Genomic DNA, 21,098 nt, shown 5'->3' with positions numbered 1-21,098 from the left:
TGGAACATACACAAAACACACCAAGTGCAGAGCTCATCTAATTTTCATCACGATACGACGAACGGGATAGGATGGCCAGGCTCGCTGACTTAGTTGATGCATGTCTTCGTATCGTGGATCGATGCTCATGATGTCAATCACTGGACGGGTTACAAATAGGTCTTCATCAACCCATGCTTGCCGTTAAAAGCGACTATGCTTGTCGTAAGAGGCGAGTGACTTAAAAAATTGGTTGATGCATGTCATCGTGTCCTATTTTTTTCGTGGATCGATGCTCATGATTGTGTGGTCCAGACTATTATTACAGACCGCCGTCGTATAGCTGGAATATTGCTAAGTGCGGGGTTAAACAACAAACTCATACCAAACTGGCAAACATTAGCAAGCCGAATCAAGTCTAATTCGTAGAAACCGAAACATACCGGAACATCCCGAATGTTAAAATATAATTCAAGGGAGATAACTCACCGAATTCCGGTAGCAGAAAGAAAGCGAAATGGCGACCAGCCCAGGACAAGGGCTTTCGTTGGCAATAAAGCCACTTTTGTCGGCTTCATACTCATCATTCAACAAAAATGACCTCCCAGATTTGACTAAAGGCATACTAAAAAGGTACACCAAGAAATACGTTTAGTTACAACTTAGCTTTTAGTCATGATCAATTGCGACAGATGATGATGCAGATTTGGTGTCAACTTGTTTACACCAACACTTTCAATAAACAAGGAAATCAGATGCATTGTCGTTATGCTTCGTTCAATATGTACGCAGTAGGCCTACTAAATTGTAGGACAGTCAATGCTTGCATGTCCAGATTGGAGGCTTATCTGTCTTGTTTCGTCTATTCGCCGTGTGACGGTGTAAAGTACAAAACGCAGTAGACCAAGTTGCTGTGGAAATAGAGTTATCGGACTAGTTCCAACAGGTAGACGGAATTAATGGTTATGGCGTGCCTAATGACACTGATAAGTATCACGTAGACTGATGTGAACAGCAGGTGAATATTTATTGGAAAATTGAACCATAAAGCATGTGCAAGTAAAGAAATTAGCACTTGTCTGAAGCAATCTGCTCTTGTTCGTGGTGTAAACATGTTCCTGAACATGCTGAAGGTACTGGTCGGGGAATTACTTTTTTTTAGCAGTTTGCTTACCTCCACTATGCACACATGCTATCATTATTGCTACATTATTGTGCTTGTAGAGAACATTTGTTGTTTTCCCTGCTATGTATTGGAAACTAGAGCCTAAGTCATTGAACATGTTGAAAGGAATTTAGATGTCAACGTTTTGGAGTATGTGCTTTTATGGATGTCAACTTCTTTATGATGAGGAACACAATGTTTCAGAGTTTATGCATACTGCTTCATCTGGTGAAGGAGTAAGGAGTGATGGAGTAAGCATCATAAAGAAGTTGACATCCATAAAAGCATATACTCCGAAACGTTGTGTTCCTCATAATAAAGAAGTTTCTCCGAAACGTTGTGTTCCTCGTAATAAAGAAGTTGACATCATAAATTCTCTTCCTTAGAGGCAAAGGCTGAGAAAAAGAATGCCAGTTTGGTAATTTCTCAGTGTTCTTTTTGTTGACCGAAGTTCAATTCCATGAATATTCCGATTTTGAGTGCAGTGTTCAAAATTAAGTGGGGTCATTGAGGTTTGCTCCTATAATATTTGATTCCTAAATCTTTAACTATTTATTAGAGCATAAACTATGGGTGGCCATTTGGTAAAAAAAATATATCAGTTTAAATAAAGGACAAAAATTGCCCTTTAAGTCAATTGTTATGAGCAAAATATTAAATGTTACCAATAAAGATGAAAAAACCCAATATGTACTGAACAACAAAAGCGCGCACAAAGGACACATAGTACACTAAAGGACAACATTGATAATAATCATTAAATGCTTTAGACACAAACACAAACTATATGAGCCAAAGTCAATTCTCAAATAAACAAAAAAAAATATCAAAATGTCCTTCTTTTCCCAGTGATGATGACTAAACACTTGATAGAATTGCAACATGTATATGACGTCACACAATGGGTGCACAAGAAAAGACATAATACAAATGCGTTGCGCACGTCGCTGTCGTGTTGCTCATTGCCAACATTTATCATATACACAGCGGACCAGGCCGATTAAAATCGGAATGTGGTATAAATTGCAGCACCATCTTGCGTTCTTTATTGTTAACATTGTCTTTTAACATACTTGGCGTCCTTTGTGCGCACTGACGTTCTTTAGTATACATTGTTCTTTCTTTTGACCTTTATTAGTAACATTTAATGATTTATTAATACCATTTGACTGTGATTGCGTACATTTGTCCTTTATTTCACCTGATATTTTTTTTACCAAGTAGACGCCCATAATAAACATGAGGGCGATAACAAGCTCACACCCCAGATTTTCATTCTGAATTTCGAACATTTCTGTTTTTATTTTATTTTATTTTTCATTTATATTCAGTTTTATTATATATCTTCCAAAAGATCATGGTTATCAATATGTGTTTTTGTTTTCAGTGAAAAGGATATCCTGGAACATGATGATGAGTTCGAGCCATTCTACTCCTCCTTTGTGGCCCTGTCCTCTCATTTCATCAGTGCAAGTTCCAGTAACTGTACGTTGACCTCTCTCTCTTCACCCTGCAGGATGACAGGCCACAGTAGACCTTGTAACATGGCAGTTAAAATTGGGGTTTGGCTGGTTACAATGTAATAGGGAATCAGTTCATTACAATATAATAGGTTGGTTGGTTTGTTGTTTAACGCCACACTCAGCAATATTTCAGCTATATGACGGCAGTTTGTAAATAGTCGAGTCTGGCCCAGACAATCCAGTGATTGATATCATGAGCTTTGATCCACGCAATTAGGATCTTTGACATGCATCAACCAAGTCAGCGAGCCTGACCACCCGATCCTGTTAGTCGCCTCTTACGACAAGCATGGTCGCCTTTTACAGCAAGCATGGGATGCTAAAGATCTATTCTACCCCAAATCTTCAGGGGTCCAATATAATAGGGGATTGGTTAGTTACAATATAACAGGGAATTGGTTTGTTACAATAAAATAAGTGAGTTCAAATTTAATAGGGAATCAGTTGGTTAAAATGTGATATTGGATGGGGTCGTTATAATGTGATAGGGGATTGGTTGGTAAGGGAATTGGTTGGTTACAATATCATAGGGGATTGGTTGGTCACAATACAAAAACTAATAGGTTACAATAAATACTAGTGTTATGCTGACACATTTATGAGTTTGTCCATTAATTCTGTTAGCATTTTTCTTTTTATCATGTTATGAGTACAATAATTGAATGAATAGGAAACTTAAGTGCCAACTTTATAAATCTGCATAGTCAGCATAATTGTATAACTGTCATATCTAATGCATTAGCATGATTAGCAACATTAATGTGACGTGTGCAAGGGAAATTATCGTACCTCCGTGTCAGAATGATGAGATCTGATTGGTCCATGTGATCTTGATAAAATACTAAGTATGCTGGCTTGGAGGGAAATAAATTGGGGAATCAATATCTTATACCCACCACGAGCAAGTCAGGCTGCACATGGATTTCTGAGAAGCAGAATAAGTCCCCTATAGCCCGCTTCAAAGCACTTTCCCCCCGAGTCAATGGAAATCACGTGACATAGCACAAGTTAAACTCAGCTCAATCGCAAAGCTGTTTTCTATCAATTCTAAATTTGCAGGATGAGTAGGAAAACTAGTGTGCAAGCATGCTGAGTAGGGGAATATTTGTGTAGGTATTGTAGGGATATATCTAGACCTGCTGAGGCCGATATTTGGTCCTAAATCTGCCGGAAATGACAGAAAAGTCCCTTTTTAAAAAATATAAATTTGCCAATTTAGCAGAATATATAAAAATATGAACATTAAAACAAATCAAATCTTGAACAAAAACATGATTTTCCCCCAATTTTGCTCTTGGTGTGGAATCCATGCTATTGGCATGATTGGTGGTTTGTATGCCGTGAAGTTCCGGGGTTAGCATTGGTCTTCAGCACCACCCGTGCTTGTCGTAAGAAGTGACCATCGGGATCGGGTGGTCAGGCTCACTGACTTGGTTGATGAATGTCATCGGATTCCAGTTGCATGGATTGATGTTCATGATGTCAATCACTGGATTGTAAGATCAGCTGATCCTAGACCATAAACTAAGGGTAACTGTACTGAAAGTAATGGCACAATACAAGTCTTGCTTTGTAAACTCCAATTATTTTGGCACTGTGACTTCCTCACTTGTGACACAGTTTTTCTGGCATTGATAAGAGTTACACTAAGAGTTATACTGAGGTATTCTAGTCTTTGGTGGCAAGTAAATCACTGGAAGTTGGAAGTGTTGGGAGACAAGTATTCATGACTGGGAGGATATATATATGTATTGGAAGCATTCTCACGATTATACTGGGGCGGTTGGGTAGCGTAGTGGTTAAAGCGTTCGCTCGTCATGCCGAAGACCCGGGTTCACTTATTCCACATAGTTTTCACAGCACTAGGATCAGACCCAGGGCATTTAGATTTATTAAGCATGTCTGAAGTATTCTGTAAAGCCCAATTAAAAATTCATTGGTAAGTCAGGTGCACTAAATGCAGATGTATAGATTGTTAAACGTATGCTGTATGTATTTTAGTCGCTGGTCACACCGAAGACCAGGATTTGATTCTCCACATGGGGACAATTTGTGAAGCCCATTTCTGGTGTCCCCCGCCGTGATATTGCTGGAATATTGCTAAAAGTGGCGTAAAACCAAACTCACTCACTCACTCACAATCATACTACTCAACTTTTGATAGGGATAATCAGATTTTGAGATTTAAATATACACTTGACAAATGAGAATCATGTTTGTGTATCATGGAAAGATAATGTCCCTTTAAAAGGTGGAGTAGTATAGTCATTTTTAAATCTACACATGGTAAACACATCACTTCACTTATATTTCAGTGACAAAGTTGACCCTAATCCAAATAACAAAATAACATTGTCCAATATATGACATCATCAAGTTACGAGTGCATTTTCAAATCTCCAGAAGGGGGCACGGGTGACCCAGTCGTCTAAGGCGCCGCGATTCGCTGTGTAGAGTTGCGTCCCTTGGGCACGCCAGAAACCTATGATTGTGGGTTATCCCGGTTTCTTGGTTTGTCAGCACCATACCCGTGCTCGTGGGTTTCACCGAAGTGGTAAACGTCCGAGACCTGCATCACTTCGGGCTTTCCTCCCACATTAAGCTGACACGCCGTGATATAACTGGAATACTGTTAAAAGCGGCGTTAAACCCAACTGTTGTCATGATAGAACAATGTTTTATTGTGAAGTAAACCACTTCACTTTAATTTCAGTGACCAAGTCGACACTAATCCAGGCCAGCAATGCATGTCGAGTGCTGCTACGTTTCATGCTGCTGCGTCTACAGAACCACAATGAGAGCTGCACGATATCACAGGTGGGTCTGACTCACACTGGAAGAGACACAGAAGAGGCAACCATTCTTGCACCATGACCCGACATTAAAAACTGAGTTTGCGTTAACGGCGTCCCATATACAAAGATACGCACTGAAACCTACGTGCATCCCCTTACATGTTTCATTTTGTAAAAAGTTTAATTCACACATAACTTATTGTTATGTTTCGAGGTTCTCTCGCCTCCCAAAATCCATGTAATACGCACATAAAAACAGACACTGAAAGATTTCAACCAGACACTCTATTTGTGCTCAGAATGGCTTACAATATACCATTTCAGGCCCACATTTGAACATTTTTCTTGATGGCCAAGCACCTTGGGGTCTTGCAGCTAACTCACAGGGGACCCCAATTGCAAACACTGAAAAAACATATACAGATCTTCTGACTAAAACAATGACAATTGGACAAAATATTATCTTTTCAATTCTGCCCAACCTTCATGTTCACCAAAACATTTTTAAATACAATATGTTAAAATTTAAGACTAATCAGACCAACTTGACCATTATGTATTCAGACTATATTTGAGACCTGTTGAGACGCTGTAAAAGGCGACTATGCTTGTCGTAAGAGGCGACTAACAGGATCAGGTGTTGATGCATATCATCGTATTCAAATTGTGTGGATCGATGTTCATGATATCAATCACTGGATTGTCTGGTCCAGACTCGATTCTTTACAGTCCGCCGTCATATAGCTGGAATATTGCTGAATACAGCGTTAAACAACCAAAAAACAAAAAAACTATATTTTATGACCTGACAAAACACACTTCATTGTATATGCTTGAGAAATGTTTTTTTACTTCCATCATATCATCCATTTGCAGAAGTACTTGATGATCTTGATCAAGGGGCTGTGCAATGGAGGAGGATGTCTACCCAAGGCTGATGTGGTGACGTTTGCTTCAATGTTGAAGTCGGCCACTCGACCTCCCCACATCACAGATGGGGAGGACACAGGTTCGTAAAGACGAGGGGGTGTAATGAGGGACAGTGAAGTGTGAATGAGAAGCGTCTCGTGACATGACTCATTTGATAAATGTTAAAAGATTAATCCCAAGTTTCAAATACTGTAGGAACAAAGCTCAAGGACACTGAAACTGACCTTGACATTGAACACTAATGGCTGAAACCATTGATACATCACTATTGTCCGTAACCCCAAAGACCCGTGAAGATTCCGAGGTAGAATAGGTCTTCAGCAACCCACACTTGCCGTAAAAGGTGACTATGCTTGTCAAAAAAGGCGACTGACGGGTTCGGGTGGTCAGGTTCGCTGACTTGGTTGATACATGTCATCGATCCCAATTGCGTAGATCGATGTTCATGGTGTCAATCACTGGATTGTCTGGTCCAGACTCGATTATTTTACAGACCGCAGTCATATAGCTGGAATATTGCTGAGTGCGGCGTTAAACAACCAACCAACCGTAACCTCAAAGTCTGCTATTCCAAGACTAGTAAAATTCAGGAAGGGCTGGCATCGCTGTAGGAGAATATTTTTGCTGACAGTTAAAAATACTTTTTATTTATTCCTAGATTTATTGGATCATGTTAGAGAGGAGATTGCTTATCGTGATTATTGCCCTTTTATGATTATGTACAATAACTGAATGGATACCTTCCTATGTCTAAAAGAAAAGTGAAATTAGGATTAAAATAAACAGCAAAGTTAATGATAAACAGTTTTTGTCCCTGTATCACTGTGTATGACATCAATACTATCGATAGTGCTATATGGTATCAATGTGTGACTGTTGATATATAATTTGATATATCTTGAAATGTTTTACAGAACAAGAAGAGATAAAACCCAAAGAAGTGAAAAGACCACGCCTGGACACTGGAAACAACTTGTTTGACCAGTTGACCTCGGTCTTTGACGAAATGGGCGCCGGCGGTGTACCGAAGACTGGCACCCCAACAGAAACTATGAGCAATGATGGCAACAGCACTGTGATCCATGTTGCCGATTCCACAGAGGAGATGACAGTCCTGTTTGCCAAGAAGAACACAGCTCACTTGCTTCAGTTGAATGGCGCCAATGTCCTGGTGGACTGTTGCTTCCAACTGACCTTTCTTGGAAAATACATCCAGCGATACAAGGATGCTGTTGCTGGGAAAACATTCCTGATGCCGGGGACTTTGTCGGAGGCTCTCACAACAAGGAATAGGTAGGTTGTAACATCTTTGCTGTCTATATCAACATGATCAACAAGGTTATCATGTGTTCCTCATAATAAAGAAGTTGACCATAAATTCTCTTCCTTAAGTGTACCCTTCTAAATGCGAAAGTTATTGATTGTTCACACGTGGCAAGGTGTGTTAAGATTGGTACAAATGGTTGCACGTGGTCCCGTAAATTTAGTAAATAAAACCGCCTGTTATTCAAACTTGAAATGATCTTGTAACTGTTGATCAGTTTATGACATGGATAATCAGTATTCAAAGCAGGGGTTGATTTAACTGCCCATGTCCAGTTAAAATTACAACAGGCCTGCTGAAACAAAAGTAGATGGGCCATCTGGCTAGTCAAAATGTTACCCCTTCTCTGTGTCTGTATTTGCTCATAAAATTGCCACGAAATGAGGCTAGAAGCCAAGATTTAATCTCAGAGTGCAGGAAATGACGTTTTAGGGGTGAACATTTTTCCGATATCCCTTGGCAACTCAGTTGTGGCCAGGAAGTCCTGAATGTGTTATTAACTCTTGGGGCAGAATAGGTCCCTTGTACACCATGCTTGTCTCCCAGTGTGGTATTTTGGGACAGAATAGGTCCCTTGTACACCATGCTTGTCTCCCGTCAGTGTATTTTGGGACAGAATAGGTCCCTTGTACACCATGCTTGTCTCCCAGTGGGGTATTTTTGGACAGAATAGGTCCCTTGTACACCATGCTTGTCTCCCAGTGGGGTATTTTTGGACAGAATAGGTCCCTTGTACACCATGCTTATCTCCCGTCAGGGTATTTTGGGACAGAATAGGTCCCTTGTACGCCATGCTTGTCTCCCGTCAGGGTATTTTGGGACAAAATAGGTCCCTTGTACACCATGCTTGTCTCCCAGTGGGGTATTTTGGGACAGAATAGGTCCCTTGTACACCATGCTTGTCTCCCGTCAGTGTATTTTGGGACAGAATAGGTCCCTCGTACGCCATGCTTGTCTCCCGTCAGGGTATTTTGGGACAAAATAGGTCCCTTGTACGCCATGCTTGTCTCCCAGTGTGGTATTTTGGGACAGAAAAGGTCCCTTGTACACCATGCTTGTCTCCCAGTGTGGTATTTTGGGACAGAATAGGTCCCTTGTACGCCATGCTTGTCTCCCGTCAGTGTATTTTGGGACAGAATAGGTCCCTTGTACGCCATGCTTGTCTCCCAGTGTGGTATTTTGGGACAGAAAAGGTCCCTTGTACACCATGCTTGTCTCCCAGTGTGGTATTTTGGGACAGAATAGGTCCCTTGTACGCCATGCTTGTCTCCCGTCAGTGTATTTTGGGACAGAATAGGTCCCTTGTACGCCATGCTTGTCTCCCAGTGTGGTATTTTGGGACAGAAAAGGTCCCTTGTACACCATGCTTGTCTCCCAGTGTGGTATTTTGGGACAGAATAGGTCCCTTGTACACCATGCTTGTCTCCCGTCAGTGTATTTTGGGACAAAATAGGTCCCTTGTACACCATGCTTGTCTCCCAGTGGGGTATTTTGGGACAGAATAGGTCCCTTGTACACCATGCTTGTCTCCCGTCAGTGTATTTTGGGACAGAATAGGTCCCTCGTACGCCATGCTTGTCTCCCGTCAGGGTATTTTGGGACAAAATAGGTCCCTTGTACGCCATGCTTGTCTCCCAGTGTGGTATTTTGGGACAGAAAAGGTCCCTTGTACACCATGCTTGTCTCCCAGTGTGGTATTTTGGGACAGAATAGGTCCCTTGTACGCCATGCTTGTCTCCCGTCAGTGTATTTTGGGACAGAATAGGTCCCTTGTACGCCATGCTTGTCTCCCAGTGTGGTATTTTGGGACAGAATAGGTCCCTTGTACACCATGCTTGTCTCCCGTCAGTGTATTTTGGGATAAAATAGGTCCCTTGTACACCATGCTTGTCTCCCATCAGTGTATTTTGGGACAGAATAGGTCCCTTGTACACCATGCTTGTCTCCCAGTGGGGTATTTTGGGACAGAATAGGTCCCTTGTACACCATGCTTGTCTCCCAGTGTGGTATTTTGGGACAAAATAGGTTCCCTTGTACACCATGCTTGTCTCCCAGTGGGGAGTTCTGGTCTGAAAATGCCCAATACTTACCTCTCCCCCTGCCAGGGGTTATAATATCCACACCAGTAGGTCCCAGTAATACACTATTGACCTGAGCTCTAATTGGAAGAATGCATAATCCAAAGAACCACCTGATTGTCTCCCCTTGGCAGAATGGTTAAGATGGTCAATAGTGTTTGAACTTAGGAAGGAAATTCAAGGGATCCTTATCGCCCTCGTATTATGAAATGAAATATTTAAGGTGACATTTATCAATATTAACCAACCATTACAATTCCTGATTATTTGCTGGTTAAGAGATCACCCCAAAATTCTTTTCTGATTTTTGCAGCTACCAGGCGCTGCTGAGTGATATTTCCATCGTGTGGCGTGCCTTCTCCCTCCCAGCCCTGGAGCCTCTGACCCCAAAACGGCTGGAGAAAATTGTCACTGCAACCCTGAGCTGCCTGTATGCATCAGTGACAGTTGCCATGGCGAACACTATAGTGAACATGGTGAAGCCGACTGCAGCAAACCAGCCATCAGCATCCAAGGATGAGGAGATCGAAGGATATGGAACAAGTATTGTACAGAAAACGGTGAGTCAGGCTTTATTAACAAAGTACGTCCTTGTCAGAATGGGGTGGGCTAGTGGTTAAAGCATCCGCTTGTCATGCTGAAGACCCGGGTTTGATTCCCGACATGGGTACAATAAGTGAAGCCCATTTCTGATGTCCCGCACCGTGATATTGCTGGAATATCCATACTCACTCCCTTGTCAGAATATCGAGGCAGAGTGGGGCTTCGGGCTCTTGTTAAATCGTAAGAGCTTTGTAATGAGGATACAGTGGTTACACCTTGTAACCATGGCAACCTGACTAAATGATTCTCAGAGTATTCCAATCACTATGTAACCATGGCAACCTGACTGGATGTTTGTCAGTGTATCCCAATGGGGTGAACTGTTGCTTAGGTTTATTTACTTTGGGCTAGTGAGTCACAATTTCAGCAACCCATGGTTGCCGTAAAAGGCGACTATGCTTGACGTAAGAGGCGACTAATGGGATCGGGTGGTCAGACTCGTTGACATGGCTGATGCATGTCATCGAATCCCAATCACTGTATTGTCTGTTCCAGACTCGATTATTTACAGACTGCCGTCATATAGTCTTAATATTGCTGAGTGTAGCGTTAAACAACAAACCAAACCAAACCACAATTTCCAGTCACATCTTGACTATCTTACTTACCATCCTTTGAGGCTGTGATATTGCTGACTGCGGCAGTAACAACTTTCACTCAGACTGGATGAAGATGCTTGTTTTTCTGTGCATAGTTGCCTCCCTTGACAGCCAGGATGTGCTGATTCTGATGCTTGGTTTGTCAGCACCATATCCATGCTGATCTGCATCACTTCAGGGTTTCTTCCCACATTGACCACTTCTGTGATCTAGTGGATAGAGCACACATTAAGGTCACACAATCACCTGATCTTATTTGTCAGCTCTTACGACAAGCATTGGGTTCAAGGACCTATTGATCACCTCCGTGGCATCATGGATAGAGCATCTGCCCAGAGCATAAGGTCTGTGGTCTGATCCCAAGGCCACATCATGCCACAACGACATTAAAAGATTGTACTTATTGTTACCCTGCCTGGTGCTTGGCATTAAGGGGAGAAAACAAGGGCTCTTTGGTTCGTGGTCAGTGTGCTGTGTCTTAGTGGGATATCAGTGTGGACTACCACTAGCACGATGAAATCGGCATATGTCCGGACTAGTACAAACTGCCTCATACAAGCATGCATATGTGTCAATAATCTTGAATGCAACGTTAAACCCCATTTACTCTCACTTGACTTTCTTCCCACATTAATATACCGTATGCGACGTAATAAGTGCCTCGCTCTAATAAGCGCCCACAGTGATATTTGCTAATATATTGGCTAGTGAACAATCACAATTAGCAACCCTTCTGATTGATCAATGTACACAAGACTTATTTATTCGTGTATAATACACACTCGTGTGTTATATGCACCCTTAATTATGGTCAATTAAATTCTCGAAAAATATATCTGTCGTATATAAACATTTCAGGCTGTCAGCATAAACCACGAAATTTACGATTTTTCAACTCTTTTTTTCACCAAAATAATTTCTAATTTTGAGAGCACCCCGGGTACTTATTATGTAGAATGCGGTAACAGGTAAATGGACTAAATGGACAAGGTGGTCATTCTCAGTGACTGGGTAGGGGCGGTCGGGTGGCCTTATGGCTACCATGGTTACAGCATTCGCTCGTCACGCTTAATTCACAGGTTCGATTCCTGACATGGTAATAATGTGTGAAGCCCATTTCTTGTGTCCCCTGCCGTGATGTTGCTGGAATATTGCTAAAAGCAGCGTAAAACCAAACTCACTCACTCACTCAGTAACTTGGTAGATTGTGTGTCAGTGTGTCCTATTGTTTGGGGCATTGCTCACAAAATGGATCGCTGGTTTCTTTCATCCACTCCTGATGACTCACAGATGTAGATTGTAGATAGAATATTCCTGACTCAGTCACTCTGTCTGTTCCTTGTGTATCACCATACATATGTTTAATGTTTTGAATTTGTTATTTCAGCTTGAAATATTCAACACAGTGTCCACAGCTGTGAGGAACTCGACCAGAGCAGGCGGAAGTGTATGTATATTGCTACTGATCTTTTCTTCAACAGGATCATTAAGAAGATCTGTATAAGAATCTTTTCTTGAATGAGTAGTCAAAATAATTTACCAAATTGCACTTGGATGCCGAGGCAAAACTCTTTGTTAATTTGCTTAGAGATTCTGTTAAATGTAACATAATAAAAAGTGGGAATAAAATCAAATTTGATTCAAATTTCAATTGAAATACCTAGGTTTTACAATTGACATTTTATAAACTGGCCTCTTGATATGAACACAATATGCATTTTTGATTGGTTAAAGGTCACAATTTTTTTGCATGAAAATGCCATGATGTGAATTGAACCTGCAACCTCACATATCGTGTTAAGTTTTGTATCCCACTGTTTTCCCACTGATCCACCAGGGAAGGTGATGAGAAGCTGTTTAATTTTACATGTCATGACTCCAGTTGGTCCATGCTCAGGGGTTGAAAAATTATTAAAAATGTTACTTGACCAAGGGCGAGTATGACCAACATTCTCACTTGCCCTATTTTTCAAATGTACTAGCCCAAAATAAAGGTAATAAATTCAGTAAAATGTTACTGCTGCAGAACTGAGAATAAAATTCTGAATTTTGAACATCCATCAATAAACGTTCTCTTACGATTGCAAGCGTGTATGTTTGGGTACTTGGAACAAATGGTGCACTTCATGACTTTCGCTGTGTCATCATACGCAACCCAAGGAAACTGGTCTTTCCACCCAGCGATGAATGTTCGTTTTCGTTTACATTCGTCATACTTCTTATTCTTTGCCGATATACAACTTTCGGAATTTCCCTCTGCCTTCCTTTTAAGTTCGTCCCCACTGCCAAAGAAACTTAAAATAGACCACTGAGACATGATCGGCCATGTGCGGTAGTGGCAATATAAATTGTTATTGCAGATACCCCTCTGGGTGCTAATGAGGCAAAGGGAGGCTACTCTGTCCTTTACTAGCTTACTCATTTGAAACAACAGATTTACTTACAGTGATCCCTCGCTATTGCACTCTTCAATATAGCGCTAACTCGGTTATTGTGTGCGGTAACACATGGTTCCCAAAACTTATATACACTTTTAGTAAACTCAAGTCACTGACACGATGTGATTTCCCCATCGCAAAAACATTACCACCTGCATGCAACACCGGAAATACCAATCAACAAATTCCGCAATTAAATCCTATTATTACTATCTGGTTATAAAAAAAAACATGTTTGTACCTTGACATATGTTTGTAGCATATTTTATTAATTTTATTTAAAATTTCATTCAATACAGTTTAGATCAATTTTGCCGAAATCGTGCGTAAAGGGGTCGATAGATCGCACAACTCGCCGTTATTTACAGCAACCACGGTCAGCGCCTCAAATGAACTTTAGTTGACAACGAAAAGAAACACATATTAAATAAATGCCATACTTTCACTCGTTAAAAGTCCCGTTTGTTGTAGGTCGACAAAATCATATTTCATCAAAGCTAGGCCTAATGAAACATCTAAAGTCGGAAAATGTTTCAACCTCGCGTTACAATTTCCAAGAAATTCCATTTCCAAGAAACATGTGCCATATATGGAAGTGTTACTACGATTTAACAATGAAACAAGCCTGGTTCTCGTTGTTGACCTGCCTGACATCAAAATGTATTAATTTCATTGGTTGACTGGCGTAGCTGTATGCAAATTACATTGTCAGTCTGGGACACTAACATAATATTAGCCAATCAAATACCGTAACATGATCACATGATTACATTCGCGTGAAACTTGACCCAGTTCATTTTGTGTGCTCTACTTGTCCACGGGCATGCTAGAAAACGTATATTACACGCCCGACATCTAAACCTTACTTGGCATGGGCGTCGGGCAATGGTATTTTTCAACCCCTGATGCTGCATGTGGTTTTTCTCTCGCACACTTTGATTGAATTCCTTTTATACCACGACACGCTGTATTATTTCACTATAAAGTATCTTGATGTCTTTTTATTTTTACTGGTATTTCTTTCATTTAGACGATACATAAGTTGGATAAGACAAGCATCTGAAGCTTTGGTTGAAAATGTAAAACTGCGAGCAAGAGAAATGCCCAAGTGCCATAGACTAGAGGGCTTTTCCGGAGGCGTGTTTTTCCTATGCATATAGCTGGAATATTAAACAACAAGCAAAATAAAGTGTTAAACTCACTTATTCACTCCAGGTTGCCCAGAATCTGAACCTGCTGGCTGCCTGGGTGCTGCTGAAGGGCCTTCAGGGAATCCTGGGGCTGACTCCTGCCATGATCCTGGAGAGGAAGGATGCTGGGAAGAACAAGTCCGGGGAGACAGGACAGAAGGGAAAGGAATCAAGCTCTCCCTCAAGCAGGCCCAGCTCTGGGAGAAGGTACGTCTTGACTGTGAGGCCTTATTGTAATGAGGACAGATTGGGTCCACAGAACCCTTTGCTCTACTTTTGAGAATTGTAACGTCAGTGTGTAACCTTGTAACATCAGTTTGTAACCTGAATGATTGTCATTTCACCTGTAGAACAGGGGGTGCAATGGGGTAGCCTAATGGTTAGAGTGTTCGCTCTTCACACCAAAGGCCCAGGTTTGATTCCCCACATGGGTACAATATGTAGCCAATTTCTGGTGTCCCCTGCCATGACATCTCTGGAATATTGCTAAACGCAGCATGAAACCCCTCTTCCCGGGGCAAGAGAGTTAACTGACTTTAAAAGTCCAGTTTCCACCCTTGCCGAAACAAGGATGGAATTACTGGGCTCGATCATAGCGCCACCAGTGGCTATTACCAGTTATGTCCCTTCTAAGCCTCTCCTATGGACCAATCAAATTCCACCTCTCGTATCACTTGCGTTTATTTCACACAAAATGGTAGCGCCCAGTCAGGACGATCTGATGGATAATCAAGATCTATATTGTGATAAAACGAAATGCATCAAATCACGTGAGCACCTTGATTAAAAACATGAACAGATTTGGAAAATATCTGCTGACAACGAGTTGGCGGTGTATAAGCTTTGCAAATCCTGCAATCGACCGAAATCTGCACGACAGTTTATGAACCATATTTCGATTTCGGTGCGCGATTTTGATTGGACTATGCATAGACTCGTTAGTCCAGACAAAATGTAACTCCATAATACCAGCCTAGTTCGGCAAGGATGGAAACTGGACTTTTATAGTCAGTTAACTCTCTTGTCTAGGGAAGATGCATGAAACCATTCTCATGGTACACTAGGTAGATGCATGCCACTGTTGGAAACTATGCACATGAGGCCTTGTCATAACCCTGATGTTTAATGTGTAGGATGTAGGGATTCTTACATTCAAAAGCTAATGCATCGATCATAAAGATTCCAATGAGGCTCCTTAATGTAATAAGACTTGCTCATGCAATCCAACATTGCTGTAATTGTTCAGACGCATTGTCGACTGCCTCCGTGGTCTAGTGGTAGAGTGTCCGCTCGTTCGCTCCCCGGCCGCGTCATACCAAAAGGCGTTAAAAGATGGTACTTGTTGTTACCCTGTCTGGCGCTCGGCATTAATGGGCTAAAACAAGGACTGGTCGGCTAGGAGTCAGTATACTGTGTCTGAGTGGGGTATTCATGTTAAAATGCGGCATGGTATCTCAGTGAGCTAGCAGTATAAATCGGCATCAGTCCGGACTAGTACAAGCAGCCACACACACCTGCAGGCACGTCTCTATGTAAGTGTAATAATCTTGGACGCTACGTTAAACCCCATTTCACCTCACCTTTCACCTCACCTCACAAAAATTATCAAACTTTGCTGACTGATTCAGTGTTACAGCCCTTGTTTCAGCTCTTTCCAAGGATTTGGAGCACTGTCGGTGGCTCTGGGCTCTAATGCTGTCCAGCTGCTTACAACTCTGTTTGAAGACCTGCAGATAGAAGGATCTCTTGGTGACCTGAAGGTAGGTTCAGTGTAATCTTAACAATTGACGGGGCGGTCGGGTAGCCTAGTGGTTAAAGCGTTCGCTCGTCACGCTGAAGACCCGGGTTTGATTCCTGACATGGGTACAATGTGTGAAGCCCATTTCTGGTGTCCTCCGTCATGATATTGCTGGAATATTGCTAAAAGCGGCGTAAAACCTCACTCACTCACTCACTTAACAATTGACTTCCATATTTGATATTGTGATTTTTTTAGGTATAAATATAAAAGTAATTTAAAACACAAATATAACATTGTCAAATTCTTATTGATATGTGAGTTCACAATAATAACTTCACAGATCGGTTGTTTACATTAACAGAAAGAACTAAAGAAAATAAGTGATATCACAATAATGCATTGAACACAAGGGCTGCCTAATCTATTATCATCAAAGGGGGGTCAGGTAGCCTAGTGGTTAAAGCGTTCGCTCGTCACGCCGAAGACCTGGGTTCGAATCCCGACATGGGTACAATGTGTGAAGCCCATTTCTGGTGTCCCCCGCCGTGATATTGCTGAAATGTTGCTAGAAGCGGCGTAAAACCATACTCACTCACTATTATCATCAAAAAAGGAAACGTTAGTTTGCTAGTGGGTGTGGCTTAATTTTTAGATCACCAATGATGATGCCTAATTTGTTCACGAGTTTAAAATCCTTTTTTTCAAAATGGATGCCAAAATGGATGCAAAAATAGATTTGGTACATGCGTATTTAGTAGTAGGGTTCAAGGCATGTGTACTGTCTTTTGTGATAATTTATATTTTGACCTTTCCACATTGACCATGCTACTAAATTCTTTCAAATAACGTGCCTCAACATAAAACACTGTCAGCATCTTCATCTCAGAAACCAAGGAACTGATGAAGCAGAAATCAGAGCTCATGATAAACCTTTTATATAACGAGACTTTTGTCATTTCAGTTTGGTCATTTTTGCTAATATTTACTGTAAGTTTTGAGCCGAAATATCAGATGCCTATGTGAATCCCTGGGAATGCACTGAGGCACTCATGACCGTCTCTCTGTCCCCAGACTGTTCCTTCTGAAGTGAAGCCTGGTATGGATGTGACCATCCTGACGTCAGCGTCCGCCTGGAAGAGGGTCAAGAAACTGGTTGCCCGGGTCAACCTGACCGACCTCCTGCTTAGCCTCGTCCTTGTCACTTTCAAGAAGGTAAAACTGCAAGGTCTTCCCACTCCTGACTGTCAGGTTGGTCCACCAAACTCTCCCCTCCCTCCCAACCCATGGGTGTGACAATGCTACCTCAAACCCCCTCCCAGGTCAGTCTGCTGGGGCGCTGGTCTTTAAAGGGGACTCTCCCCTCCCCATGGGTGTGTCAATGAACTCTCAACCCCCTTCCGAAGCAAGTCGGTCAGCTTGGATGCTGGTCTGTAAGGAGGACTCTTCCCTTCCCATGGGTGTGACAATGCATCCTCAAACCCCCTCCCAGGTCAGTCAGCTGGGGCACTGGTCTGTAATGGGGACTCTCCCCTTCCCATGAATGTGACAATGAACCCTCAAACTCCCTCCCAGGTCAGTCAGCTGGGGTGCTGGTCTGTAATGGGGACTCTCCCCTTCCCATGGATGTGACAATGAACCCTCAAACTCCCTCCCAGGTCAGTCAGCTGGGGCGCTGGTCTGTAATGGGGACTCTCCCCTTCCCATGGATGTGACAATGAACCCTCAAACTCCCTCCCAGGTCAGTCAGCTGGGGCGCTGGTCTGTAAGGGGGACTCTCCCCTTCCCATGGGTGTGGCAATGAATCCTCAACCCCCTTCCGAAGCAAGTCGGTCAGCTTGGACGCTGGTCTGTAAGGGGGATTCTCCCCTCCCCATGGGTGTGACAATGAACCCTCAAACTCCCTCCCAGGTCAGTCAGCTGGGGTGCTGGTCTGTAATGGGGACTCTCCCCTTCCCATGGGTGTGGCAATGAATCCTCAACCCCCTTCCGAAGCAAGTCCGTCAGCTTGGATGCTGGTCTGTAAGGGGGATTCTCCCCTCCCCATGGGTGTGACAATGAACCCTCAAACTCCCTCCCAGGTCAGTCAGCTGGGGCGCGGGTCTTTAAAGGGGACTATCCCCTCCCCATGGGTGTGTCAATGAACTCTCAACCCCCTGCCGAAGCAAGTCGGTCAGCTTGGATGCTGGTCTGTAATGGGGACTCTCCCCTACCCATGTGTGTGACAATGCACCATCAACCCCCTTCCGAAGCAAGTCCGTCAGCTTGGATGCTGGTCTGTAAGGGTGATTCTCCCCTCCCCATGGGTGTGACAATGAACCCTCAAACTCCCCCCCCAGGTCAGTCAGCTGGGATGCTGCTCTGTAATGGGGACTCTCCCCTTCCCATGGGTGTGGCAATGAACCCTCAACCCCCTTCTGAAGCAAGTCGGTCAGCTTGGATGCTGGTCTGTCAGGGGGACTCTCCCCTTCCCATGGATGTGACAATGCACCATCAATCCCCCTCTGAAGCAAGTCGGTCATCTGGGGTGCTGGTCTGTAAGGGGGACTCGCCCCTTCCCATGGATGTGACAAAGAACCCTCAACCCCCCTCCCAGGTCAGTCAGCTAGGGTGCTGGTCTGTAAGGGGTACTCTCCCCTTCCCATGGGTGTGGCAGTGAACCCTCAACCCCTTTGAAGCAAGTCAGTCGGCCGGGATGCTGGTCTGTGAGGGGGGACTCTCCCCTTCCCTCTAACCCCTCCCCTACATGTCATCTAGCGTGCCGTCTTTCTCTTAAGTGTTACCTGCCCTTGATTGCAGCCTCCCCATGAAGCTGGTGAATTTCACCACTTGATACACTTACATGGAGCTTCAGTGTAAGAACTGGTTCCAAGCAACCTATGCTTGTTCTATGGGGCCAAGTGTTCAGGCTTCATTGAATCCATTGTGTTGATTGGTTGGCATGGTTAGAGTTTGCTCATAATAACAATCACGAACTGGATTATTTACTTTCAAGGATTGGTTATTTGCAGATTGCAACATGGATGATTGTCATTTTACCTTTACAACCGGATAATTGCCAAATGTCCAAACTTATGCTTGGAAGTCCATGGCCTTGTCATAACCCCAATGTTTAATTTTTCAAATTAGGCATTCCTTCATTTAAACACTATGGCAGCAAACAGAAGGAATCTGATGAGGCCTTATAATTAAATAACACTTGTGGCACATGTGGCTGGAATATTGCTGAGTGTGGCATTAAATAACAAACAAACAACTCCCATGTGTCCTGTGAATGCTTGTTGTAGGCTGCCATGCTGAAGAGGCTGAAGCAGGGATCGGAGAGCTCGGAGACCAGCAGCAGCAGCACCTCCGACTCCAACACCTTCTACGAGGACGACTTCAGCAGCTCTGAGGACAGCAGCGAGGAGGAAGGTAGGCTGCGTCACAACACAAACCATTTGGCAGCATCCCACTTCATGGAGTGGTCCTTCAGATTTCGAACTAGTATAGAATGAACACAAATATTTATCTAGGATTCTAAACTAACTTTCCATGGCCGGCAATTTAAAAAAAAAATATGGGGAATTTTTTGCAAAGTTATTGATTTCTTAAGTTCATGGATATTTTAACATTGGAATCAGTTCAACATTGTAAGCATTACAATCTAAGCATTAAAGCCCCTTCCTCTTATTCGTCAGAGAAATACTAATCATGTCCACCATGTCTAAAAAGCCATAATATTAAAACTATATAACATGAATTTTTAATTTTTTTTTAATTTGAGAATATTTACTGACATTTGAAAATTAGACTCTGAGCAGGTCTAGATAGGACCATGTATAACCATTCCTGATAGATTGGATGTTTGCTACTGTTATCAGAATACCTGTATGACGAGATAGAAATGTTGACAAGACACTTGGACCATAAGGAGGTAGTGTGGCCCAATCGTCTAAGGTGTTGCTATTCCATGTGCTGAGTTGTTTCCCTTGGGCATACAAGAAACATAAGATCATGGGCTTGAATCACAGACTTTCTAGTTCTGTCAGCACCATACCTGTGCTCTTGGGTTTCACTGAAGTGGTAAACGTCTAAGATCTGAATGTCTCAGGCTTTCCTACCACATAAAACTGACTCACTCACTCACTCACTCACTCTTACCTTACCTTACCTTACCTTACCTTACCTTACCTTACCTTACCTTACCTTACCTTACCTTACCTTACCTTACCTTACCTTACCTTACCTTACCTTACCTTACCTTACCTTACCTTACCTTACCTTACCTTACCTTACCTTACCTTACCTTACCTTACCTTACCTTACCTTGAAATTACGTTTTCCAATACTACTTTTGTTTGTCTGATCCATTATTTATGGGCCACCATATTAAGTTTGCTGACCTCAGCCTAACACAACGCAACTGACTTTATCGAAGTCTTGACAATATTAATTGGAATCTATTTTCAGATGAGGATTCAGAGCCCATTCTTGGCCACTGGTTTGAAGAAACCCTGTCCCCAGAGGAGCCCTCTGATGCCACGCCCCCTCCACCCCTCCCACCACGAGTTGACGGTGGAGGTGAAAACAAGAGGAGCAGGCACCCAAGCAATGGCGACAAACCAAACTTTGTACCAGACAAACGGGAACCAGATGGGGTGGGTAAATCCGACTTAGAAGAAAATTAATGTTGTCAATGTAATTAACGCTAGATATGTGTTCACCCTCCTACAATCTTATTCTTGCCTCCATAC

General features: G+C 42.6%; 1 protein-coding gene across 1 annotated transcript in view; it reads left to right on the top strand.

The window, feature by feature from the left end:
* Positions 1 to 486: 486 nt before the first annotated feature.
* Positions 487 to 21,098, top strand: part of LOC139459674 (E3 ubiquitin-protein ligase UBR4-like) — a 159,208-nt gene continuing 138,596 nt past the window's right edge. The window contains exons 1-12 of the mRNA XM_071241293.1: positions 487 to 612; positions 2,532 to 2,629; positions 5,381 to 5,484; positions 6,339 to 6,471; positions 7,307 to 7,685; positions 10,108 to 10,354; positions 12,384 to 12,443; positions 14,650 to 14,831; positions 16,273 to 16,384; positions 17,437 to 17,577; positions 19,650 to 19,776; positions 20,815 to 21,002. Coding sequence (XP_071097394.1) covers positions 497 to 612; positions 2,532 to 2,629; positions 5,381 to 5,484; positions 6,339 to 6,471; positions 7,307 to 7,685; positions 10,108 to 10,354; positions 12,384 to 12,443; positions 14,650 to 14,831; positions 16,273 to 16,384; positions 17,437 to 17,577; positions 19,650 to 19,776; positions 20,815 to 21,002 — 1,887 coding nt within the window. The 5' untranslated portion in view covers positions 487 to 496. The remainder of the gene's footprint in view (positions 613 to 2,531; positions 2,630 to 5,380; positions 5,485 to 6,338; positions 6,472 to 7,306; positions 7,686 to 10,107; positions 10,355 to 12,383; positions 12,444 to 14,649; positions 14,832 to 16,272; positions 16,385 to 17,436; positions 17,578 to 19,649; positions 19,777 to 20,814; positions 21,003 to 21,098) is intronic.

This window comes from Haliotis cracherodii, unplaced genomic scaffold (assembly GCF_022045235.1).
Source record: "Haliotis cracherodii isolate W230 unplaced genomic scaffold, xgHalCrac1.p SCAF_13, whole genome shotgun sequence".
In the NCBI taxonomy this organism is placed as follows: Eukaryota; Metazoa; Mollusca; class Gastropoda; order Lepetellida; family Haliotidae; genus Haliotis; species Haliotis cracherodii.
This window is presented reverse-complemented; position numbering and strand designations above follow the sequence as displayed.